The sequence below is a fragment of the Carassius auratus genome, chromosome 20 (assembly GCF_003368295.1).
Source record: "Carassius auratus strain Wakin chromosome 20, ASM336829v1, whole genome shotgun sequence".
Taxonomy (NCBI): domain Eukaryota; kingdom Metazoa; phylum Chordata; class Actinopteri; order Cypriniformes; family Cyprinidae; genus Carassius; species Carassius auratus.
This window is the reverse complement of record NC_039262.1, coordinates 20,844,992-20,853,269: the sequence shown is the minus strand read 5'-3', so window position 1 is coordinate 20,853,269 and position 8,278 is coordinate 20,844,992. Positions and strand designations below refer to the sequence as shown.

Sequence of the window (8,278 nt, the reverse complement as noted above, 5' to 3'; positions counted from 1 at the left end):
CTGGGAAGTCTCACTCTCTCTGACGCCCAAGATCATTAAGTGAACTTGCTAAGAAAGTCTGTCACTAATTGACAGGAGAACAAAGAAACAGGAACAGAGCGTTCGAGTCACAGGAGCTGCAGTGCACATCATTATCTCACACCAGCACATCTCAATCGCTGCTGGTGCTGTGTGAGGTCAGCTGTGGTCCAGAGGTGGGCTGACGATGTGAGAGCGGGTGAAACAGGCACTTGGGTTGGGAAGCAGGTAATTAGTCCAGCACTTTTCCTCTGGGCCGTTCAACAGCTGCTCTTTCACGCAGTCCAACATACCAACAGCAGGAGAGAACAGATGCTGCTCAGGGCGTAATGAAGGAGCCAGAGGCTAGCAGATTCACAGCTTGACAGATGCCTTGAATGCTGGTATATATATGATGATTCTCCATCATTGCATATTTCTCTCCTGATTCAGCGACATTTGCATTTGGAGAAAGCAGTATTATGGAGTTCCAGAAACATGCTAATGATGGATTTGTTTCTGGAAATTATATACTTTTTTTGCTTCACAAGATGTTAATTGACGGACTGGAGTGGATTAATTATAGATTATTGCAATGTTTTTATCAGCTGTTTAATCACTCATTCTGACGGCACCCATTCACTGCAGAGGAACATCCCAAACCTGCATGCTGTTATTTCATTTAATGCAAATATCAAAGTTGCTTAAAACCTCTATGCACAATAAAAATAAAAAACATGATTGTGAGCAATTTGGGGGTAAACTACACTTTCAAAATTGTTTCAATGTAGTAAACCAATGGATTCAGATTGTGATACTAAAACTGATTGCATTAATAAGATGAGCCTTTTAATATTTTCCATCTGAACGACCTGTTTAAATAGTAAATACATCAATTCAATACAGGAAAATAACACTTTCTAACGGATTTAACATGCTAATTTTGTCTTTGGTATCACCTCCTGCTACGGAAGAGTGCAAAGGATACTTCAACACACAATCATGAGAAATTCTCAGTAAGTTCAGCAATTAGACATTTTATTCACCCAGCAACAAAACACACTTCTAAAAACTTGCCAAAAATGTATGGCTTGTCACCTTATAAAGTGCATATTTGTTAGAGGCAGACATGCTGAAACACTTAAAAAAGACATGACAGTCAGAATGAGCCCAAGACAATTTCGATTAAACAGACAAAGAATGAAACGTTTGGTCCTCGCAAGCCATGAATTACACACACAGCAAAGCTTCTTTAAAGAGCACAAGCATCTCCAGGAAACAAAAAAAGATCTGAACAATCCTTAAAAGTTTAATGGTAGTTGTTATTGATCCGAACCCTACCATAATCTGGCACTACGAAGAAGTTAGGAAGCAGACAGAGCCACAGTATTTTCCTTTATGAACCTCGAGGAAGAGAGAAACTATTCTTTGTACATTAAATTGTTAAAAGTAGTCATATCATGTTGCCCTGTTTAAACATTTCTTTTGGCCGAAAGTAAAACCATTTCCATGAAATACAAATATATATTCATTTACTATACTTTGTACAAGTTGGTCTTTATCCTGGACGTATTATGTAATAATCACACGAACCTCAGACGGCCAAAACATGTTTGAAATGAACCATCAACCATCACCAGAAAAAAATTAAAAATGACAAAATAAAACTTTGAAGTGGACACAGCATCTTGAGTAATAAATAAACAGAACATCAAGTGGTTAGATGCTCTTGCACCTTTAAAAAACGCCAATCGAAGCATGCTACTCAAACCCGCGCCTGACAGATCGCATGCACTCAACAAGCTTAACTGGCAATATCAGAGCTGTTGTTGCGGTTTCCGTATTTGTGATGAATGAAGAGGAGCACCACGCCGAGGAAGAAGCAGATGGAGCCCACGGTCATGTAGGCGATGCCCAGGAAGGGGTTTTTCCCTCCCATCCAGGAGATGGTGCTCAAGATCACACGCTTCCGGCCTTCAAAGCTGCGCACGGGGTAGTCTGAGGGGCGAGTGGTTGAGGAAATAATAAACCACAGTGTGAATAAGGGTGCTTTCACACTAGCACTTTGGATGATGTGAACGCTGTCTTCTGGACCCGCTAACCGTACCTGAGTCTGCTTAAAAAGGGTGGTCTGGGGTACGGTTCATGTGAACACCAGTACGGTCCGCTGCTGATAAATTGTACCAAATCACAAATGTGAACCGCTATTAATGACGTATGATTTAATAAAAATGTGTGTTTGTGCGTGTTTCACTCACTTTCCTGACGAGCATGATTGACGCACTGCAAACAGAGAGCTGTGCATCTCATTTCTGTTCGCCCTTCAGCGTTCTTTAGAGCATTTGCAGTACATTCGTAAGACAGACGCAAGTGTCGTTATGTCCCGAAGATTTGTAAACAAAACGAACCGCTCAAAAATGTCAATATATAAAAGTGCAGAGGGCAATGTTATGCATTTGCCGCCTTTTCCTGCATCGCTGTTTACTAAGCAATGGGGTAAACAGCTGCTGGCTTGATGACGCAAACGAACCACGGTTCAGACCCAATAATAATAATAATAATAATAATAATAATAATAATATGAACACGGTCCAGCAGGGAGCAATCGAATCATCGAAATATTCTCATTAAAAGTGTATTCATTTGATCAAAAATACAGTAATATTGTAAAAAAAACTACAATGTAAAATAACCGTTTTCTATTTTAATATATTTTAAAATGCAATTTGTTTGTTGTAATGGGAAAGCTGGATTTCAGCAGCCATCACAACAGCAGATCTTTTACTCAAAAAAACATTTTATTATTATTATTATTATTATTATTATTACTTTTGATAAATTTAATGTTAGTATTTTGAAAGAAAAATTGTTCTGACCCTGAATGTTTTAACAGTAGAATATACTTATTTTTCTTTATGTTCTAGGGATATGCAATGCAAGGATACTGTAGGTGACTTCCAGGCTGTAGTTGCCTCTGGGAAGCGTGGGTGTCATGTTGTTGTTCTTCTGAATGATGCGGTAGAGCTTTCTGAAGGTGGGCAGAGCAGCTGTGCGCATCCACACGATGAAATCCTCGTTTATGAAGCCGTTGTTATCCGCCTCAGAGTCCAGCTCATAAACAGGCTTGTGCCAGTTGACCGGCTTCGCTGTGTCTGGAAGATGAGGAGTGTTTTAGTAAGAGATATAGAAAAAAAACTACATATACTCCTCTGTACAGAAGTACATTTATTCTACCTTTAAAAACAGCAGTGAGATTTGGGTTGCTTCCACCAGGGTTCCTGAACTTCACACGTTTGTCCGTCGACCATGCAATCCCTTTTTTGTTCAATGGAATTTGTGTTTTTGATCCACTGGGATTAATGTAAAACAAATCCAGTGTGTCTGAAGCAAAAAGAGAAAGAGACGAGCAATATTACAACTCTTGAGGAAAGTCTTACAATGCTAAGTATTTGGATCCAGGTCTCACCATTAAACATGCTGTTAGCAATGGCTCCACACGGGGCTATAGGCTTGTTCTCATTAGTGCGGTATGGCTCACATTCTTTGCTTGGCTCCTGAAATATAGCAATATGCTTTGAGCTTCAACAGCATGCATCAAATCAAGAATTAAGTGCTTGTGCTCAGGGAGCAGCAGACCTAGTGTAACTTGGATGGATGGATGGATGGATAGAACTACAGATAGATAGACCGAACAACTGATCATAGATAGATAGATACCTTAAGCGAGCGCTCGTCTCCATTAAGCTGGCTGTCATCTCTGGACTTCACATATCGCCGATGGTTTTGGTAGAAATTTGAGAGACCATAGTACATGAAGACATTACTCTGAGGATATAAAGTTTGAATCAGGAACTGGTTACGAAAACCCATCATCATCTCCAATCAAATATCCTTTCTAAAAAAATTAACTGGGCACATTTGTGTTTATAATAGGCCTGTGTGCTGTTTAACATGTTACTTTTCAGGAAAGTGAAGGTTTTTGTTAGGTCCACAGTTTCCTCATAGGACAGATATAAGTAATCAGATGAAACTTCAAACAAAAAGTACTACAGATCCTTCAAAATAATGAACTACACCAGAGAGCAATGAATAATATCCATGAAGCCCCATTTTAATTCTCACTGATATACTCTATGTGCCCCTGGATCACGTGTATTTTTTTAGCTATAACCGGGAATACATTGTATGAGTCAAAATGATCCATTTTTATTTAATGCCAGAAATCATTAAAGGTCCTGTTCTTCGTGATCCCATGTTTTAAACTTTAGTTAGTGTGTAATGTTGTTGTTAGAGTATAAATAATATCTGTAAAATTCTAAAGCTCAAAGTTCAATGCCAAGCGAGATATTTTATTTAACAGAATTCGCCTACAAAAAACGACCTGTTTGGACTACACCCCTCTAGTTCCTGCAGTAATGATGTCACTAAAACAGTTTTTTGACTAACCTCCGCCCACATGAATTCACAAAAAGGGGGGCGTGGTCTTGTTGCGCTCCGACGGAGAAGAAGGAAGAGCTGTTTGTGTTTGTCACCATGTCGTTGAAACGCTGTTATTTTCATCTCAGAGTCTATTCATCTTTGTTTTGGCTTCCCAGGGACGCTGTACTTTTTTGTTTAACCTGGTTCCCGAAAATTATAATCCACATGTAAAACTATGTGCAGCACATTTAGCTGAGGACAGCTTGCTGAGGACAACTTCCTCAATCTCAATCAGTTTAATGCCGGATTCGCACAAAGATTATTCCTGAAAGATGGAGCAGTTCCCTCTTTGACTGGAGAAGGCGTTGTTTATGGACCACAACCGGTAAGTGTATTTTATTACTTAAATTGGTGCGTTTAACAGTTTCTGTAACTTATTACACAAAGGGCAAAGCTGTTTAGCTTTGTTAACTAGTTGTTATTCAAAACTACTCCAATACTAGCCCAGTCATGTTTCCAGGAGGGCCGCGTGCGCTCAGCTGCTGTCGAATCACAACACAGGAACCGCTGGCCCAATCAGAAGTCGTTACATATTTCTGAAGGAGGGACTTCATAGAACAAGGAAGTCATCAGCCCGTTTTTATGACAGTGAAACCGCGGTATACAGATAGGTGAATTGTGTGAAAAATACTGTGTTTTTACACACGAAACATGAACACATGTTATATTGCACACTGTAAACACAATCAAAGCTTCAAAAAAGCTTATATATATATATATATATATATATATATATATATATATATATATATATATATATATATATTAGGGCTGGGCAAGTTAACGCGTTTTTATCGCGTTAACGCATTAATTAATTAACGCCGACAATTAGTTTATCGCGCGTTAACGTACTTTTTATTTTGAAAGTCCGTTGCTCACTGCGTTTCACTACACATAGCTAGACTGTAATAAAACAACCGAATACAACACAAACCATGGGTCACAGGAGGGGTGGGATGTTTATCAGTAGGCTACTGGCTGCTTGGGATGAGCTACAGCGCAAAACAGAAAATCATGTCCAGAGCCGAATTCCATCTGGTTGGAATGGCTTGTATAAGCGACTCCTTCTTTTGTCTAAGTTCAATTTGTTTTGTTCTAATTCTGCAGCACTCGCTGCACTGTGCTTAAATGGCCAACAACCTTTCTGCATTTGGCCAGGACGTTGTCAAACGCGCTGTTGTGCAGATATACTATGACAGAACACTGGAGACTGTGCGCGTCGCAGGGGACGTGTTCAAAAGGCAGATGTCTCGCAGCAGCGATCATATTTCTTGCGCTATCTGTGCTAAGTGTGCTGACTTTATTTGAAATGTCCCACTGATGTGCAACAGGAATAAAATGTTTAGCGCACGTTTCAGCAAAATGTCTCTCTTTATCATCTCAATACAAATGTACTTAATTTTTATTTTATTTTATTTTTTATTCTTTTATTATGTGTTTTGTGTTTTCTTTCGCTGTCATTCTGTTGTACTGCGGAGCTTCTGTCACGAAAACAAATTCATCCTCATATGTGTAAACATACCTGGCAATAAAGCTCATTCTGATTCTGATCTGAAAATGTGAAAGACCTTGTGTGTCTAAGCAACTGGCTAGGTGCAGATGAGTAAGTAAATGTAAAGTTGGAAGAATGGATAGGCTAAATGAAGTTAATTTTGTCCACTCAACCTGTATCACTGAAAGATTTTTTTTTTTTTTTTTTTTTTTTTGGACTGAGATTCTCAGTCTCTTTAAGGAGATTGATGTTGTTGCTCGGAAGGGGGCAGTTAAAATGTTATGATTGAGGTTCTGGACATAATTTATATATATATATATATATATTACAAACTAAACAAAACTTTAATGTTTTATTTAATAAAACATTAATGTTTTATTTATACGTTAATGTTATATTTAATTTGATTAAATTAATGTTTAAGTTAAGATTTACAAAAAATGTTAACTGCTACTAACTTTTAACTGTTGTAAAAAAGCACTTTATTTGTTTAAAGTTTTGACAAACAAAATTGTATTGCACTTTTGTTCATACAGTAGAACTTTGAAAGAATACAATTACACAATACACTACTTTTGATTTCATTATTGAATTTTGCGCATGCTGCGATTAATCGTGATTAATCGCAGAAAATCATGCGATTAATCGCGATTAAAATATTTAATCGTTGCCCAGCACTAATATATATATATAAAAAAACTTAATTTTTGATTAATAATAATAAGCATTACTTAGGACATGACTCGAACATTAAAAATAAAAAAAGCAAACTTGTTTTTTGTCGATTCTAAACTGTCTATAAATTGTACAAATATATATATAATTATTTTTTTCGTATGTCAAGCTACAGGGTTAAGTCACGTGGGTTTGGAGCATCACGAGTGTGAGTAAACGATATTTACTTTTAGCTCAACTATCCTTCACCTGGAATGCAACATAATGTTCACGACACACACACAAACACACTCACTTCGAAAGGCTGGTCTAGATAGAAGGACAGGACACATTTGCACGGAGTCGTGCTGTTCCAGCTGAAGTTCTGAGAGCAGTTAAAACACGGACTGGACATGTCAGTCCCGGTGTAATCGATCTGTGAAGCAGAGAAACACGCGGTTACACAACACATGCGCCCAAACACACGCGTCACGGAGAGTCCGAGCGAACAACAGACGTCTATTCACCGTGAATTTGGTAGTAAAATGATTGTAAACACAGCGCAACAGACTCAAACCTCGAACTCGTTGATGTTGTTGGATGTCACGTAGAGGCCTATTCCTATGGGGATGAAGATGAGGCCGATTATGAAGAAGGCGGGCAGCACGGTCCCCGCGGTCAGGATGGGCTGCCAGGCCGGGAGCCTCTGCTGTTTGAAGGCCGTGTTGTCGGGCTTTCTGGTCCGGGTGGCGGCTCCGAGCCCCGCGGGTCCGGAGTGATGACCGTCTTCCTCCTTCGCGCTGTAGCTGGACGCCATCATAGCTACTTCCCAGCTCACAGCCCCAGAGATTTTATAAAAACACACTCCCTCTCGATTGTAGACGGAGGATTAATAAAGAAGTATAGTATATGTCCAATGTAGTAGACTGTGTTCACAGCGGCCTTCTTTCTAGCTTCTATGGAAAGTTGCTTGTTTTGTTTAAGGCGGTTCTACAGGAAGGAAGTGTCAGCCTCGGGAAGTGTCCGATTCGCGAATCATGTGCGAGTCGGTTCTATTGATTTAGCCGAACTGATTCGCGAATAGATTTTGAATCACTTTTACATACGAAAGAGTAAACACCGATACATACGTATTGCCAGGATAAGAAACGTACCAAACAAACTAACAAAATCCATAAATAAATGAACACGTTACAAAGACACACACACACACACACACACACACACAAAGAATACAGAAATACAGTTTTCAGCTTTAAGATTGACAGAACTTAGTTGACATATACTTCAACTAAATCAACTTTGAACAATGAAAAAATAGGTTTTTAATCAGTAAACTTTTGCTTATGAATGTGAAAATTAGCTAGCAGGAAACACACAATTATTATTTGTTTATTTTTTATTTTATTATTTTATTATTGTCAAACAATCCAAAGAAAGAATCTTTCAAAGAAAAAGAAAAGTCACTTACAAAATAAGATTGGATAAACATTAAAAATAATCTGACCAACATTGTTCTGTAGGGGGAAATTGCCAAAACAAATTAATTTAAGTCTTTTTCAGAAGAATGAAAACTGCAATTCACTTCAATGTCTGACTTATATTTTCTTGAAAAGCTTTAATAAGGTAACATTTATGAATCAACAAATGTTATTA

At 38.3% G+C, this 8,278-nt stretch overlaps 1 protein-coding gene across 1 annotated transcript; it reads right to left on the bottom strand.

Moving 5' to 3' along the window:
- Positions 1 to 1,014: 1,014 nt before the first annotated feature.
- On the bottom strand, positions 1,015 to 7,657 carry LOC113121161 (cell cycle control protein 50A). Its single transcript, XM_026291429.1, has 7 exons — positions 7,200 to 7,657; positions 6,939 to 7,058; positions 3,715 to 3,822; positions 3,464 to 3,551; positions 3,232 to 3,378; positions 2,943 to 3,149; positions 1,015 to 1,995 (listed from the first exon to the last, which is right to left on the bottom strand). The coding sequence occupies exons 1-7, from the start codon at positions 7,440 to 7,442 to the stop codon at positions 1,802 to 1,804; spliced, it is 1,107 nt and encodes a 368-aa protein (XP_026147214.1). The 5' UTR covers positions 7,443 to 7,657; the 3' UTR covers positions 1,015 to 1,801.
- Between the last annotated feature and the right edge of the window lie 621 nt (positions 7,658 to 8,278).

Excerpts from the sequence above, each read along its gene's own strand:
- LOC113121161 (XM_026291429.1), bottom strand. The coding sequence starts at position 7,442 with ATGATGGCGTCCAGCTACAGCGCGAAGGAGGAAGACGGTCATCACTCC. Across the intron at positions 3,823-6,938 it reads ATCTAGACCAGCCTTTCGAA|AGTAATGTCTTCATGTACTA; the intron begins GTGAGTGTGTTT and ends TTATATCCTCAG. Across the intron at positions 1,996-2,942 it reads CAGCCTGGAAGTCACCTACA|ACTACCCCGTGCGCAGCTTT; the intron begins GTATCCTTGCAT and ends CTCGCCCCTCAG.